The sequence below is a fragment of the Hyperolius riggenbachi genome, chromosome 11 (genome assembly GCF_040937935.1).
Source record: "Hyperolius riggenbachi isolate aHypRig1 chromosome 11, aHypRig1.pri, whole genome shotgun sequence".
In the NCBI taxonomy this organism is placed as follows: domain Eukaryota; kingdom Metazoa; phylum Chordata; class Amphibia; order Anura; family Hyperoliidae; genus Hyperolius; species Hyperolius riggenbachi.
Genome location: NC_090656.1, coordinates 250,150,151 through 250,167,608, shown reverse-complemented (window position 1 = coordinate 250,167,608; position 17,458 = coordinate 250,150,151). Strand labels below are relative to the sequence as shown.

At 45.5% G+C, this 17,458-nt stretch overlaps 1 protein-coding gene across 2 annotated transcripts in view; it reads right to left on the bottom strand.

Moving 5' to 3' along the window:
* PRR5L (proline rich 5 like) overlaps positions 1-17,458 on the bottom strand; it is a 101,715-nt gene that overhangs the window by 45,098 nt on the left and 39,159 nt on the right. For both annotated transcript variants that reach the window (XM_068259503.1, XM_068259502.1), the window contains exons 4-6: positions 16,409-16,457; positions 4,393-4,450; positions 1,831-1,922 (exon numbers count right to left, since the gene is read on the bottom strand). In XM_068259503.1, the coding sequence (XP_068115604.1) occupies positions 1,831-1,922; positions 4,393-4,450; positions 16,409-16,457 (199 nt within the window). The remainder of the gene's footprint in view (positions 1-1,830; positions 1,923-4,392; positions 4,451-16,408; positions 16,458-17,458) is intronic.

The window sequence follows — 17,458 nt, the reverse complement described above, 5'->3', positions numbered from 1 at the left end:
TTACTATTGGGCTGCTCCAACTTATCATATTGATCACTCATCATTGTATATGTATATCTTTTTACAATTTTTAGCAATGTTTGCACGTGTTTGATGCACTTTGGGATATTATCCCCTTCCTTTTTATCACATTGTTGCTGAACCCGGGTTCAAGCATTGGTGGTGCTCTTTGTAGATGCCCACCTTGCTGATTTGATTATATATCTCTTGATTGATTTATTGTCTTTTTGGATGCAAGAGGTTGTTTGTATTTATTAATATCATCATTATATGTATCATTATTTGATAGCAGGGAATTGTCTTATGCCGTTTTTTAATTGTTTTTATCATGTTGAATCTCATTATGGTCTCATTATTAATACCTATTATTCAATAAAGTATGTTTTTGTAAATTTACAAGTGGTGCTGTGCATGGGGGCTTTCTTTTTCTCTTAATTTTCAGTGTTTGCCCTCTGTAAAATATTTCCTCTTCCCCGATTTACTTTCTGAAGTTTATCACAGGTGGTGAGATCTTTAGTCCTGTCAGGTGATCTCTGCGGAATGCTCGTTTACTGAGAGTTCTAAAGCCAGTAGAAAAGTATCTTTGGTCTCCCAGAATGCTTGGGGGTGGGGAGTCTGCATAAATTGGGGGCAGTGCTACACATACAGTAAATATGCAGCAATATATAGATATAGGAAGTACCGTATTTTTCGGAATATGACACACTTTTTCTCCCCCCAAAATAGGGAGAAAAAGTTCCTGCGTCTTATATTCCAAAGGCAGGAAATCCCCGACTTCAGAACGCCCGCTGATACGAACCGCTTATTCGCCGCATTATCGGGGACTCCCTGCCTTGTCCCCCTGTGTGGTCCGCCTGCCCCCAGCATGTCTCCGCTCCCCCTTGGAAACAATCACGGCAGAGCAACTCACCTTCCTATGGATTCCAGCGCTGTGTGGTCCTCCGCCTCCAGCATGTCAGCTCTACTCCTGTAAAAGAAAAGTTAGCGGCAGAGCGGCTCACCTACCCAGCAGCGACAATCTGCAGACATCTCGCGTACCGCGTGGCTCCCCCTAGTGACGGCTCCTGTGAGTGACTCATTGAGTCATGGGGAATGACTCATTGAATCATGAACATGCGCCGTCACTAGGGGAAGCCGCGCGGTATGCGAGATGTCTGCAGATCGTCGCTGCTGGGTCGGTGAGCTAACTTTTCTTTTACAGGTGTAGCGCTGACATGCTGGAGGCGGAGAGGACCACACAGCGCTCGAATCCATAGGAAGGTGAGTTGCTCTGCCGTGATTGTTACAAAGAGGGGAGCGGAGACATGCAGGGGGGGGGGGGGGGCATGGACAGAGGGCAGGATGGGGACTGGAGTGGAGGACTACATGGGGGGGGGGGGGGGGCAGGAGAGGACATAGACATGCACAGGAGGGGGCACAGACACACACAGAAGGACAGGAGGGTACACAGGGACTGGAGGACCGCAAAGGGGGGGGGGGGGGGGGGAGGGTGAAGGGGACATGGAAACACACACAAGGGGGGCAGGAAGGGAGGACACACACACAGGAGGCCAGGAAGGGACACATAGTGGACACAGGAGGACAATGGGGGAGAACATGTACCAGATTCTCCTGGAACATGGACGCACCAGGTTTAGTATACTGTATACTGCATACATTTTTTCCCATGATGTTTGCCCTCTAAACCTAGGTGCGTCTTATATTCTGAAAAATACGGTATTTCTGATGCTGAAACCAGAATATTTAATGTTAAAGTGGGCATAAAGAATAATTTACTACATTTCACTGTATCTCTCACTACACAACCTCTTAAAGTGATTTAAAGGATACCTGAACTGGATAGAAAATAGCCTGTAGGGTTGGCAGGATTTCCATGTAAAAATGGTCCCATAATTCAGCAACGATGATCACGCGATTTTCACCTGAAAATAAAGATATGACAAAATCAATTACCGTCCCCCTGAACCTGCCGTCCCCTATAAAGAGAACCTGTCACAAATATCTGAAAAGCATTTTTACCAGCCTGTAAACTGCTCATCGTCCTGATGCAGAGATGGATGGAGATGTAACGGGGCCATAGGCAGGGTAGCAGGTTTGGGGCCCCCCTTGTGGTCTTTCTAGTGACAGACGTTGGCTGGTGGGCCCCTTGACAATCACTACGCCCCAGGCACCTGCCTAGGTTGCCTTGCGGATGATCCTAACCTGCCCTGATGTTTCATTGTTCTGTTTTCCCATCTCCAGCTACAGGCTGAACCCCAGAATCATAACCCGACCAGGTAAACCCGCCATTCAGTTCAGGCAACAGTTTTTGATAAGCAATGGATTGAACATTAGTTTAATTATGTGTAATGGTGGCCACTAACAATACAATTTGCCATACGATTGTTTATGAACGATTCTTTGTATGAACGATCGGAAATGATCGTTTGGGACCACTAATGAACAAAACTCTTACCAATCTGATCATGCGAAGAATCGTTCGCACACTATCATTTGGCAAATTGGATCATTAGTGGTTACTAGTGATGGGCGAACATCCAGATGTTCGGGTTCGGGGGGGTTCGGCCGAACATGCCCCCGATATTCGGCATGTTCGGGCCGAACCCCGAACCCAACCCGAACATGTCCCTTTGGGGCCCCTATAGGGTCCCAGCATAAAGGGAGAGCATGCCCCGAGCGCGAGGGGGGGGGGGGGGCGTAAATGCCCCCCACCCCTCCCCGCTAAGCTCTCCCTTCTGCTGGACCCTATAAAATTAAATAGAAGTCTCCCAAAGTACCTGTAGCAGGCTGGCAGGAAGAGGACAGGAAGCGGGCAGCCGGAGAGCAGAGGCGCTAGTACCATCTGGTACTTCCGCCCTCTCTCTGACGCACTTCCTGTTTACATTTGTAAGTCACGTCAAGAGAGAACAGAAGTACCCGCGATGACTCGAACGAGGGTACGCGTCATCTACATGATGACACTCATCTACATGATGACACGTACCCTCGTACGCGTCATCACGGTACTCCTGCTGTCTCTTGACGTGACTTACAAATGTAAACAGGAAGTGTGTCAGAGAGAGGGCGGAAGTACCAGATGGTACTAGCGCCTGTGATCGCCGGCTGCCCGCTTCCTGTCCTCTTCCTGCCAGCCTGCTACAGGTACTTTGGGGGACTTCTATTTAATTTTATAGGGTCCAGCAGAAGGGAGAGCTTAGCGGGGAGGGGTGGGGGGCATTTACGCCCCCCCCCCCCCCCCCCGCGCGCTCGGGGCATGCTCTCCCTTTATGCTGGGACCCTATAGGGGCCCCAAAGAGACATGTTCGGGTTGGGTTCGGGGTTCGGCCCGAACATGCCGAATATCGGGGGCATGTTCGGCCGAACCCCCCCGAACCCGAACATCTGGATGTTCGCCCATCACTAGTAGCCACTAATGATCCAATTTGCCAAATGATAGTGTGCGAACGATTCTTCGCATGATCAGATTGGTAAGAGTTTTGTTCATTAGTGGTCCCAAACGATCATTTCCGATCGTTCATACAAAGAATTGTTCATAAACAATCGTATGGCAAATTGTATTGTTAGTGGCCACCATTACACATAATTAAACTAATGTTCAATCCATTGCTTATCAAAAACTGTTGCCTGAACTGAATGGCGGGTTTACCTGGTCGGGGCATGCTCTCCCTTTATGCTGGGATCCTATAGGGAGCTATGTTCGGCCGGACACGGCTGTGTTCGGCCGAACACAGAAGGCCTGATCGGGTTCGGGCAGCGTGCCCGAGCACCCTCCCGAACACCATGAGGTGTTCGGGGGGTGCCGAACCGAACCCGAACAGGCCAAAATCCGGGCGAACCCGAACACTGTTCGCCCATCACTAGTGGTTACCTTAAAGGACACCCGAGGTGAAAATAAAGTAATGAAATAAACAATTGTATCTATCTTCCTTCTCCTAAAAATGAGTTTTTTCAGATATTCCACAGTTTTATTTTATGTTTAAATCTACTTTTTAAGTTTTAACTGTTTTATCGTTTCTGCTCAATGACACATTCATTGAAGTATGCCAGAGCTAAAAATCTATGAACTATTGATCCTTTTTATCTCTTTCTTGCTCTCAGAAGCCATTTTCTGCTAGGGAAGTGTTTTATAGTTGAAATTTCTTATCAGTGAGGGTCACACTGTAGTCACTTCCTGTCTGAGTCAGGACTGAGTCAGCCACTTACATACTTGATATTTAACCCTTTCAGGCAGAGAAAGAAAAAAAGGAACACAGCCTAGTTATGTGTGTGCTAGGCACTGTACATACACATGTCTATCTCATCATGTCACATGTCACTTCTGTTTTTTTTTTAAAGATTTATTTGTAAAACAAATTAAGATTAAAAAAAATGGTAGTTTTGTTTACATCTCACCTTCATATAAGTTGACTTTGTCTTCCAGAACAGCCAGGCCCTTCGAGAGCAGCTGGTTCTACAAGCAGAAACAAAAAGAACCTTTTATACAAACTATAAGGTTTTATTGGTAGGTATTAATAATCTTTTATTGCTGAAGTGAAGCACAACATATTGCGCAGCGTTCTGCATACAGTATGCAGAAAGAATGAACGCATCTATAATGGTGGGGCCTGAAATGGAAGGGCACTGACAGCTGGAGATCTTTCTTCCTTCATTTCTATTGCTTCTTATCCTCCTCTAGTAGGAGCCATTCACACCTGAAAGCGCAAGACTTGTGGGAGTGATTTTTCTGTGATTTAACTCGGAAAAATCACTGGACACTGCAGTGATTTTCCCGCAATCGCGTTTAGTGCTTCTATAGCACTGAAACGTGATCACCGGCAAATCGCCTGATAGTGGTGCAGGCTACACGTTTGCATTTGGCCAGCGATTAACGCAAATCGCACAAGTAAGAACGGGCCCATAGGGCATTATAGCACTTGCGCTTTCAAAATTGATAGCGGTTGAGCGTTTTGCCAAAATCGCCGTGGGAATAGGACCCTACTCTCTTCTCTTTACTCCTCCTTATTTACCTCAGTACACCATATGATGGTATCTTATATTCATTGTTACTTGTCATACTCGGATGATAATCACTTATTGTTATTACGGTTACTTATAACTCTATGACAACTTGTGCCTTGGAGACTTTACTGTCAATGTGTGTACACTGACTGTACTCGTATACAGGGTCAATTCTAGACTTTTTGCTGCCACTTCCCCCTCCCCCCTCCCCAACTTGGAATGATTGCACCCAGTATAGGGTGGCTAGGTATAGTTGCCCCCACTAAAGGCAGCCAATATTGTTGCCCCTGTATAGGTAGCCAGTATAGTTGCCTCCAGTATAGCTAGCATAGTTGCCCCCAGTATAGGTAGCTAGTAAAGTTGCCCCAGTATAGGTAGTATAGTTGCCCCAGTATAGCTAGTATAGTTGCCCCCAGTATAGGTAGTATATTTACCCAGTATTGCTAGTATAGTTGCCCCAGTATAGCTAATATAGTTACCCCAGTATAGTTAGGTAGCTAGTATAGTTGCCCCACTATAGGTAGTATTGTTGCCCCAGTATAGGTAGCATAGTTGCCCCAGTATAGGTAGTATAGTTTCCCCAGTATAGATAGTATAATTTCCCCAGTATAGGTAGTACAGTTTCCCCAGTATAGCTAATTTAGTTGCCCCAGTATAGTTAGGTAGCTAGTATAGTTGCCCCAGTATAGGTAGTATAGTTGCCCCAGTATAGATTGCATAGTTGCCCCAGTAAAGGTAGTATAGTTGCCCCAGTATAGATAGTATCATTTCCCCAGTGTAGGTAGTATAATTTCCCCAGTATAGATAGTATAATTTCCCCAGTATAGGTAGTACAGTTGCCCCAGTATAGGTAGTACAGTTGCCCCAGTATAGGTAGTATAGTTGCAACAGTATAGCTAATTTAGTTGCCCCAGTATAATTAGGTAGCTAGTATAGTTGCCCCAGTATAGGTAGTATAGTTGCCCCAGTATAGGTAACATAGTTGCCCCAGTATAGGTAACATAGTTGCCCCAGTATAGGTAACATAGTTCCCCAGTATAGGTAGGATATCTCCAGATACCTCCCCGCCCGGACCCTCCGTTCCTCACAGGAGACCCTTTTGTCCTCCAGCCTAGTCACCTCCTCTTACTCTCGCATCCAAGACTTCTCACAGGCTATCCTTTTCCTTTGGAACTCTCTCCCTCAGCCGGTTCGTCATGCCACGAGTCTGGAAACCTTCAAACGTACTCTGAAAACACACCTGTTCAGACAAGCCTATAATTTGCTATAGGCAGCACTGAAGGCACACTGGCTCACCCACTAATCCTTGTATTTCCTTCCCTTTTGTTTCCTCCCCACTACTCTCTAGATTGTAAGCTCGCAAGGGCAGGGACCTCCTCCTAGTGTTTCTCATACTGCTGTAATTTTAACATATGTATATGTACCAACTACACATCAACTATGTATGTATTTGTATTTTTAATTCTATTCAATGTCATGACTGTACAGTGTCTTGTATTTCTTGTGTATATTTGTGTCCCATTATTTGTTTGTACTATGGTACAGCGCTACGGAAGATGTTGGCGCTATATAAATAAAAAATAATAATAATAATAGTTGCCCCAGTATAGATAGTATAAATTTCCCCAGTGTTGGTAGTATAATTTCCCCAGTATAGGTAGTACAGTTGCCCCAGTATAGGTAGCATAGTTGCCCCAGTATAGATAGTATAATTTCCCCAGTATAGGTAGTATAATTTCCCCAGTATAGGTAGTATAATTTCCCCAGTATAGGTAGTATAATTTCCCCAGTATAGGTAGTACAGTTGCCCCAGTATAGGTAGTACAGTTGCCCCAGTATAGGTAGCATAGTTGCCCCAGTATAGATAGTAATAATTTCCCAGTATAGGTAGTATAATTTCCCCCAGTATAGGTAGGTATAATTTCCCCAGTATAGGTAGTACAGTTGCCCCAGTATAGGTAGTACAGTTGCCCCAGTATAGGTAGTACAGTTGCCCCAGTATAGGTAGCATAGTTGCCCCAGTATAGATAGTATAATTTCCCCAGTATAGGTAGTATAATTTCCCCAGTATAGGTAGTATAATTCCCCAGTATAAGTAGTACAGTTGCCCCAGTATAGGTAGTACAGTTGCCCCCAGTATAGATAGTATAATTTCCCCAGTATAGATAGTATAATTTCCCCAGTATAGGTAGTATAATTTCCCCAGTATAGGTAGTATAATTTCCCCAGTATAGGGTAGTATAATTTCCCCAGTATAGGTAGTATAATTTCCCCAGTATAGATAGTATAATTTCCCCAGTATAGGTAGTATAATTTCCCCAGTATAGGTAGTATAATTTCCCCAGTATTAGATAGTATAATTTCCCCAGTATAGGTTAGTATAATTTCCCCAGTATAGGTAGTATAATTTCCCAGTATAGGTAGTATAATTTCCCCCAGTATTCCCCAGTATAGGTAGTATAATTGCCCCAGTATAGGTAGTACAGTTGCCCCAGTATAGATAGTATAATTTCCCCAGTATAGGTAGTATAATTTCCCCAGTATAGGTAGTATAATTTCCCCAGTATAGGTAGTATAATTTCCCAGTATAGGTAGTATAATTTCCCCAGTATAGATAGTATAATTTCCCCAGTATAGGTAGTATAATTTCCCCAGTATAGGTAGTATAATTTCCCCAGTATAGATAGTATAATTTCCCAGTATAGGTAGTATAATTTCCCCAGTATAGGTAGTATAATTTCCCCAGTATAGGTAGTATAATTTCCCCAGTATTCCCCAGTATAGGTAGTATAATTTCCCCAGTATAGGTAGTACTGTTGCCCCCAGTATAGGTAGTACAGTTGCCCCAGTATAGATAGTATAATTTCCCCAGTAATAGATAGTATAATTTCCCCAGTATAGATAGTATAAATTTCCCCAGTATAGGTAGTATAATTTTCCCCCAGTATAGGTAGTATAATTTCCCCAGTATAGGTAGTATAATTTCCCCAGTATAGGTAGTATAATTTCCCCAGTATAGATAGTATAATTTCCCCAGTATAGGTAGTATAATTTCCCCAGTATAGGTAAGTATAATTTCCCCAGTATAGGTAGTATAATTTCCCCAGTATAGATAGTATAATTTCCCCAGTATAGGTAGTATAATTTCCCCAGTATAGGGTAGTATAATTTCCCCAGTATAGGTAGTATAATTTCCCCAGTATTCCCCAGTATAGGTAGTATAATTTCCCCAGTATAGGTAGTACTGTTGCCCCAGTATAGGTAGTACAGTTGCCCCAGTATAGATAGTATAATTTCCCCCAGTATAGATAGTATAATTTCCCCAGTATAGATAGTATAATTTCCCCAGTATAGATAGTATAATTTTCCCCAGTATAGGTAGTATAATTTCCCCAGTATAGGTAGTATAATTTCCCCAGTATAGGTAGTATAATTTCCCCAGTATAGATAGTATAATTTCCCCAGTATAAGTAGTATAATTTCCCCAGTATAGGTAGTATAATTTCCCCCAGTATAGGTAGTATAATTTCCCCAGTATAGATAGTATAATTTCCCCAGTATAAGTAGTATAATTTCCCCAGTATAAGTAGTATAATTTCCCCAGTATAGGTAGTATAATTTCCCCAGTATAGATAGTATAATTTCCCCAGTATAGATAGTATAATTTCCCCAGTATAGGTAGTATAATTTCCCCAGTATAGGTAGTATAATTTCCCCAGTATAGATAGTATAATTTCCCCAGTATAGGTAGTATAATTCCCCCAGTATAGGTAGTATAATTTCCCCAGTATAGGTAGTACAGTTGCCCCAGTATAGGTAGTATAGTTTCCCCAGTATAGGTAGTATAGTTGCCCAGTATAGGTAGTATAGTTTCCCCAGTATAGGTAGTATAGTTGCCCCAGTATAGGTAGTATAGTTTCCCCAGTATAGGTAGTATAATTTCCCCAGTATAGGTAGCATAGTTACCCCAGTATAGGTAGTACAGTTGCCCCAGTATAGATAGTATAATTTCCCCAGTATAGGTAGTATAATTTCCCCAGTATAGGTAGTATAATTTCCCCAGTATAGGTAGTATAATTTTCCCCAGTATAGGTAGTACAGTTGCCCCAGTATAGGTAGTATAGTTGCACCAGTAAAGGTAGGTAGCTAGTATAGTTGCCCCAGTATAGGTAGTATAATTTCCCCAGTATAGGTAGTACAGTTGCCCCCAGTATAGGTAGCATAGTTGCCCCAGTATAGATAGTATAATTTCCCAGTATAGATAGTATAATTTCCCCAGTATAGGTAGTATAATTTCCCCCAGTATAGGTAGTATAATTTCCCCAGTATAGGTAGCATAGTTACCCCAGTATAGGTAGTACAGTTGCCCCAGTATAGATAGTATAATTTCCCCAGTATAGGTAGTATAATTTCCCCAGTATAGGTAGTATAATTTCCCCCAGTATAGGTAGTATAATTTCCCCAGTATAGATAGTATAATTTCCCCAGTATAATGTAGTATAATTTCCCCAGTATAGGTAGTATAATTTCCCCAGTATAGGTAGTATAATTTCCCCAGTATAGATAGTATAATTTCCCCAGTATAAGTAGTATAATTTCCCCAGTATAAGTAGTATAATTTCCCCAGTATAGGTAGTATAATTTCCCCAGTATAGATAGTATAATTTCCCCAGTATAGATAGTATAATTTCCCCAGTATAGGTAGTTATAATTTCCCCAGTATAGGTAGTATAATTTCCCCAGTATAGATAGTATAATTTCCCCAGTATAGGTAGTATAGATTCCCCCAGTATAGGTAGTATAATTTTCCCCAGTATAGGTAGTACAGTTGCCCCCAGTATAGGTAGTATAGTTTCCCCAGTATAGGTAGTATAGTTGACCCCAGTATAGGTAGTATAGTTTCCCCAGTATAGGTAGTATAGTTGCCCCAGTATAGGTAGTATAGTTTCCCCAGTATAGGTAGTATAATTTCCCCAGTATAGGTAGCATAGTTACCCCAGTATAGGTAGTACAGTTGCCCCAGTAATAGATAGTATAATTTCCCCAGTATAGGTTAGTATAATTTCCCCAGTATAGGTAGTATAATTTCCCCAGTATAGGTAGTATAATTTCCCCAGTATAGGTAGTACAGTTGCCCCAGTATAGGTAGTATAGTTGCACCAGTAAAGGTAGGTAGCTAGTATAGTTGCCCCAGTATAGGTAGTATAATTTCCCCAGTATAGGTAGTACAGTTGCCCCAGTATAGGTAGCATAGTTGCCCAGTATAGATAGTATAATTTCCCAGTATAGATAGTATAATTTCCCCAGTATAGGTAGTATAATTTCCCCAGTATAGGTAGTATAATTTCCCCAGTATAGGTAGCATAGTTACCCCAGTATAGGTAGTACAGTTGCCCCCAGTATAGATAGTAAAATTTCCCCAGTATAGGTAGTATAATTTCCCCAGTATAGGTAGTATAATTTCCCCAGTATAGGTAGTATAATTTCCCCAGTATAGGTAGTATAATTTCCCCAGTATAGATAGTATAATTTCCCCAGTATAGATAGTATAATTTCCCCCAGTATAGGTAGTATAATTTCCCCAGTATAGGTAGTATAATTTCCCCCAGTATAGGTAGTACAGTTGCCCCAGTATAGGTAGTTATAGTTGCACCAGTTAAAGGTAGGTAGCTAGTATAGTTGCCACAGTATAGGTAGTATAATTTCCCCAGTATAGGTAGTACAGTTGCCCAGTATAGGTAGCATAGTTGCCCCAGTATAGATAGTATAATTTCCCAGTATAGATAGTATAATTTCCCCCAGTATAGGTAGTATAATTTCCCCAGTATAGGTAGCATAGTTACCCCAGTATAGGTAGTACAGTTGCCCCAGTATAGATAGTATAATTTCCCAGTATAGGTAGTATAATTTCCCCAGTATAGGTAGTATAATTTCCCCAGTATAGATAGTATAATTTCCCCAGTATAGGTAGTACAGTTGCCCCAGTATAGGTAGTATAGTTGCACCAGTAAAGGTAGGTAGCTAGTATAGTTGCCCCAGTATAGGTAGTATAGTTACCCCAGCAGGGTGTGAGGGTGGGGGGGGGGGTGAGATGCTGCCCCAGGCCAGCACTCATGTTGCCTGATGCAGATGCGTCCCTTAACATCATGGGCGGGAGGGCACTGCTTGTATATTGTCTTTTCTTGTAAAAATTATAAATTGCATTTTTTAAAAACACATCTAAAAACGTATAGCAATACATTTTTTGTGTAGCCCATGCATTATCATCATGTGTGTTTTTTAATGCATTTTCTAATATGCATTTGATTCAAATAAGTGTGACCCAGGCCAAAAACTGATAGGACTGGACTGGACACTTTTTTATGTGTGAACCAAGACTAATTGGGGGAGTTCTCAGAGCCAAAGTTAGCAGAGAGAAAATGACAGAGACCCCCCCCCCCCCCACTTCCGAACACTTTAAGTGAAAGAAAACAGTATAACCACAGAGGATGATGTGTTTCGAAAACAACAAACAAGCAAAAAAAGACAGAAGAAGAAACGTTCACAAGATTCTGCGAGTTGTGAAAAAAGACACCATAGGAGACAAAATGCATCTTCTGAAACCGAGAGAAAAACAGTCATAACACAACCCAGGGGACCAGGAATAGCAGAAGAAAAAACGGTAACCACAATCGCTAAACCTGCAACAGCGAACGCCGCCTGATTCATAACAGCCGCCGCGGGGTCGGCTGGGGAACCAGACTGAGAAATTACAGGGTGAAATCTAGTGTTGGGCGAACAGTGTTCGCCACTGTTCGGGTTCTGCAGAACATCACCCTGTTCGGGTGATGTTCGAGTTCGGCCGAACACCTGACGGTGCTCGGCCAAACCGTTCGGCCATATGGCCGAACTAAGAGCGCATGGCCGAACGTTCCCCGAACGTTCGGCTAGCGCTGTGATTGGCCGAACGGGTCACGTGGTTCGGACCCGAACGCGCTCTGATTGGCCGAACTGTCACGTGGTTCGGGTAAATAAATACCCGAACCACGTCATATCTCCGCCATTTGTCTGTGGGTTTAGCTTTGGGTAGGCAGGCAGGGTAGTTCGCGCTCCAGCCACGCTAGCCAGGGTCCCCCCCAGTCATTGTGTGTCGCTGCTGGGAATAGTAGTACACCGCTCGCTCAGCATTCTGTTTACTGCCACTCTGTGTACCTCGCTCAGCCACACTATATAGCATTCTGTTTACTGCCACTCTGTGTCTGCTGGGAATAGTAGTACACCGCTTGCACAGCCACACTATATAGCATTCTGTTTACTGCCACTCTGTGTACCTCGCTCAGCCACACTATATAGCATTCTGTTTACTGCCACTCTGTGTCTGCTGGGAATAGTGGTACACCGCTCGCTCAGCCACACTATATAGCATTCTGTTCACTGTTCTGTGTCTGCTTGGAATAGTGGTACACCGCTCGTTCAGCCACACTATATAGCATTCTGTGTACTGTTCTGTGTCTGCTGGGAACAGTAGTACACCGCTCGTTCAGCCACACTATATAGCATTCTGTGTACTGTTCTGTGTCTGCTGGGAACAGTAGTACACCGCTCGCTCAGCCACACTATATAGCATTCTGTTCACTGTTCTGTGTCTGCTGGGAATAGTGGTACACCGCTCGCTCAGCCACACTATATAGCATTCTGTTCACTGTTCTGTGTCTGCTGGGAATAGTGGTACACCGCTCGCTCAGCCACACTATATAGCATTCTGTTTACTGTTCTGTGTCTGCTGGGAATAGTGGTACACCGCTCGCTCATCCACACTATATAGCATTCTGTTCACTGTTCTGTGTCTGCTGGGAATAGTGGTACACCGCTCGCTCAGCCACACTATATAGCATTCTGTTCACTGTTCTGTGTCTGCTGGGAATAGTGGTACACCGCTCGCTCAGCCACACTATATAGCATTCTGTTTACTGCCACTCTGTGTACCTCGCTCAGCCACACTATATAGCATTGCGTACTCTGCCAGTCAGTGTGTATATTGCTGGGATCAGTAATACTCCACTCACCGTCAACCACTATATGAGCTCAACATGAGTTCCCCAGAGACCTCCGCTGTGAGCAGCACTCCCAACAACAGCAACAGCCAACGCCCCACGCAAGCTATAACATCCACCCCAGCAGCCAGTGGTCAGCAGCAGCCCTCCCCGGAGGAGAACGTTGTGTCCATCAGTCCGTCGCCAGAGCGATTAATGAGGGCTGCCATTGAGGAGATGATGGGGCCTGATGTGGAGGAGGAGGTCTGGCTCAGGCCAGCATCCCAAGTTAATGTTGAGGACGATGAGGGGTCTGTGTCTGGGGATGTTGGGGTGGCAGAGGTGGTGGGTGGGTCAGACTCAGGAGAAGAGTTGTATGATGAGGATGATGATCGGGACCATCTGTATGTGCCTCAGAGTCCGACCCCGGAAAACATGTTGTATCGTGTGTTTAGGTACTAAAATCTGCGTTCCCTCCCAGTAGTGTTGGGCGAACAGTGTTTGCCACTGTTCGGGTTCTGCAGAACATCACCCTGTTCGGGGTGACTATATAGCAGACTATATAGCATTGTGTTTAATGCCACTCTGTGTACACGGCTCAGCCACACTATATAGCATTGTGTTTACTTCCACTCTGTGTCTGCTGGGAACAGTAGTACACCGCTCACCCGCCACTGTATAGCATTGTGCTCTGTGTCACTGCTGACAATAGTGGTACACCGCTCACCCACCACTGTATAGCATTTCTGTACTGCCACTGTACTGCTGCCAGTCAGCGTGTACTTTAAGGATAAGTGAAATGAGGAAGAAATCCGGTGAAAGAGGGAGGGGCAAGGGAAGAGGTGTTTCCCCTGACGGTTCACGTACAGGCCACAGGGGAGCACCCAAGAAAACCCACTCAATACTGCCCATGTTGTCCAGGACAACAACCCTCACAGATCCAAAAGAACAGGACCAGATAATTACTTGGATGACCTCTCAAGCGTCCAGCAGTGGGTTAAGCAGCACCAGCACATCACGCACGAGGTCCGAGTCCTCAGCCAGTTAAAGTCTGGGCTTTCTTTGAAGACTGCACTGAGGATGTTACCATGGCGATTTGCAAGGTGTGCAAGACCCGCCTGAGCAGGGGGAAAAGTATTAACAACCTCTCCACCACCAGCATGAGCCGCCACATTCTATCCAAACATCCCACTCTGTGGGCAAACGCGGCAGGACAGGGTACCACCAGCAACACTGCCTCCCTTGGGTTCACCAGACTCACCACCAGACCCGCCTCAGCAGCAGCAGTAGCCCAGCCATTGCGTGGTTCACAACATTCACAAACATCAGACGATGCTGACACTGTCACTTTCCGGACTAGTGCTCTTGAGGTCTCCCAGTGTTCATCAAACACAACAACCAACAGCCCTTCGGTGTGCAGCGCTACGGTTGAGTTGTCTGTTTCTGAGATGTTTGAGCACAAGAGGAAATTGCCAGCAAATGACCCCCGGGCCGTGGCAGTAACAGCCAGCCAGCATAGCCAAGCTTCTGGCCTGCGAAATGCTGCCATATCGAGTGGTGGAGACAAACAGCTTCAAGGGCATGATGTCAGTGGCCATCCCACGTTACGTGGTTCCCAGCCGCTACCACTTTGCGCGCTCTGCAGTGCCTGAGTTGCATGAGCACGTGGTCAGCTAAATAACCCGAAGCTTGAAGAATGCCGTTGCCTGCAAGGTTCACCTCACCACTGACACCTGGACGAGTGCGTTCGGCCAGGGTCGATACATCTCCCTTACCGCGCACTGGGTGAACCTTGTGGAGCCTGGCAGCGATTCCTCACCTGCTACGGCGCGGGTGTTGCCCACGCCGCAAACAGCTGGATAACAACAGCAGCACCTACCTCTCTGACTCCTTCTCCTCCAACGCATCTCAAAGCTGTACCTCATCCGGAAATGCTAACCCAGCACCAGCAGCAGTAGGATCGTGGAAGCAGTGCAGCACAGCTGTTGGCATGCGTCAGCAAGCGTTGCTGAAGCTGATCTGCCTTGGGGATAAGCAGCACACAGGGGAGGAAATTTGGAGGGGAATAAAGGAACAGACGGATTTGTGGCTGGCACCGCTGGACCTGAAACCGGGCATGAAGCTAGACACCTGGCACGAACTGGCAATGTACGCAATAGAGGTGCTGGCTTGCCCGGCAGCCAGCGTTATGTCGGAACGCTGTTTCAGTGCTGCCGGAGGCATCATCACAGATCGGCGTATCCGCCTCTCCACAGAAAATGCAGACCGTCTGACTCAAATTAAAATGAATCAATCCTGGATTGGAAACGACTACGCAACACTCCTGGACCCCAACCAAGTAACATGACCGATGAACATCTGGGATGGTTTAGCGTTTCCGGTCCCTGTTTATTGAACCTCTCATCTGTATTACATTTATGACTGCATGGCGGCAAAAAGCATTGCTGCTATATCCGCACGCTTTTTGTCCTCATGCAAGGCCTGGGTTGTTGTGTCTCACAAAGCGTGGCCTTCTCCTCCTGCGCCTCCTCCTGTTCCATCACGTGTGCTGCTGCTGCTGCTGCTGCTGGGTTAGCGTTGCCGCGTGGTCCCTGTTTATTGAACCTCTTATCTTTATTACATTTATGACTACATGGCGGTACAAAGCATGCTATCCGCACGCTTTTTGTCCTCATGCAAGGCCTGGGTTGTTGTGTCTCACAAAGCGTGGCCTTCTCCTCCTGCGCCTCCTCCTGTTCCATCACGTGTGCTGCTGCTGGGTTAGCGTTGCCGCGTGGTCCCTGTTTATTGAACCACTTATCTTTATTACATTTATGACTGCATGGTGGTACAAAGCATGCTATCCGCACGCTTCTTGTCCTCATGCAAGGCCTGGGTTGTTGTGTCTCAAAGCGTGGCCTTCTCCTCCTGCGCCACCCTCCTCCTGTTCCATCACGTGTGCTGCTGCTGGGTTAGCATTACCGGTCCCTTTTCCTGGAACCTCTTATATGTATTACATTTATGACTGCATGCCGACAAAAAGCATGTTACCTGTGCAAAGAAAACAGACATTTCCCGCATTTAAAAGACAGTTTTCCCTTTGAAACTTTAAAATCGATTTTCTCAAAAACTATAAGCTCTTTTTGCTAAATTTTTTTTTCCTCTTGTACCCACTCCCAAGGTGCACATACCCTGTAAATTTGGGGTATGTAGCATATAAGGAGGCTTTACAATGCACAAAAGTTCGGGTCCCCATTGACTTCCATTATGTTCGGAGTTCGGGTCGAACACCCGAACATCGCGGCCATGTTCGGCCTGTTCGGCCCGAACCCGAACATCTAGATGTTCGCCCAACACTAGTGAAATCCCAGCCCAAATCTGCTGACTTTCTGCCGCTCTCAGTTACTATTCTGACTCACCTGAAAATAGTCGGTGATAAAAGATCCCAACTCGCTCTTCAGCAGCTGCCTGCGGAGAGAAAAACGCAGGAAACAAACGTCAGCCTTGCTCCAAACGTCACAGGTTCAATATAAAGTTATTAGCATACATTAAATAAGGGCGCCAGGAAAACAGGGCGCAGGGCAAAGCTGACATTTTTAAATAATGTTTATAACAATTTTTTTTAATCATTTCTTCAGCTTTATCTGAGATAGAATAATAAATATGTAACCCTAAACCCCCCTTCCTGACGCCTAACCCTAAACCCCCCTTCCTGACACCTAACCCTAAACCCCCCTTCCTGACGCCTAACCCTAAACCCCCCTTCCTGACACCTAACCCTAAACCCCCCTTCCTGACGCCTAACCCTAAACCCCCCTTCCTGACGCCTAACCCTAAACCCCCCTTCCTGACGCCTAACCCTAAACCCCCCTTCCTGACGCCTAACCCTAAACCCCCCTTCCTGACGCCTAACCCTAAACCCCCCTTCCTGACGCCTAACCCTAAACCCCCCTTCCTGACGCCTAACCCTAAACCCCCCTTCCTGACACCTAACCCTAAGACCTCCCTTCCTGTTGCATAACCCTAACCCTTAGACCCCCCCCTTCCTGACACCTAACCCTAAACCCCCCTTCCTGACACCTAACCCTAACCCTTAGACCCCCCCCTTCCTGACACCTAACCCTAACCCTTAGACCCCCCCCTTCCTGACACCTAACCCTAAACCCCCCTTCCTGATGCCTAACCCTAAAACCCCCCCTTCCTGACACCTAACCCTAAACCCCCCTTCCTGACTCCTAACCCTTAGACCCCCCTTCCTGACACCTATCCCTAAAACCCCCCTTCCTGACACCTAACCCTAAACCCCCCTTCCAGACACCTAACCCTAAAACCCCCCTTCCTGACACCTAACGCTAAACCCCCCTTCCTGACACCTAACCCTAAACCCCCCTTCCTGACACCTAACGCTAAACCCCCCTTCCTGACACCTAACGCTAAACCCCCCTTCCTGACACCTAACCCTAAACCCC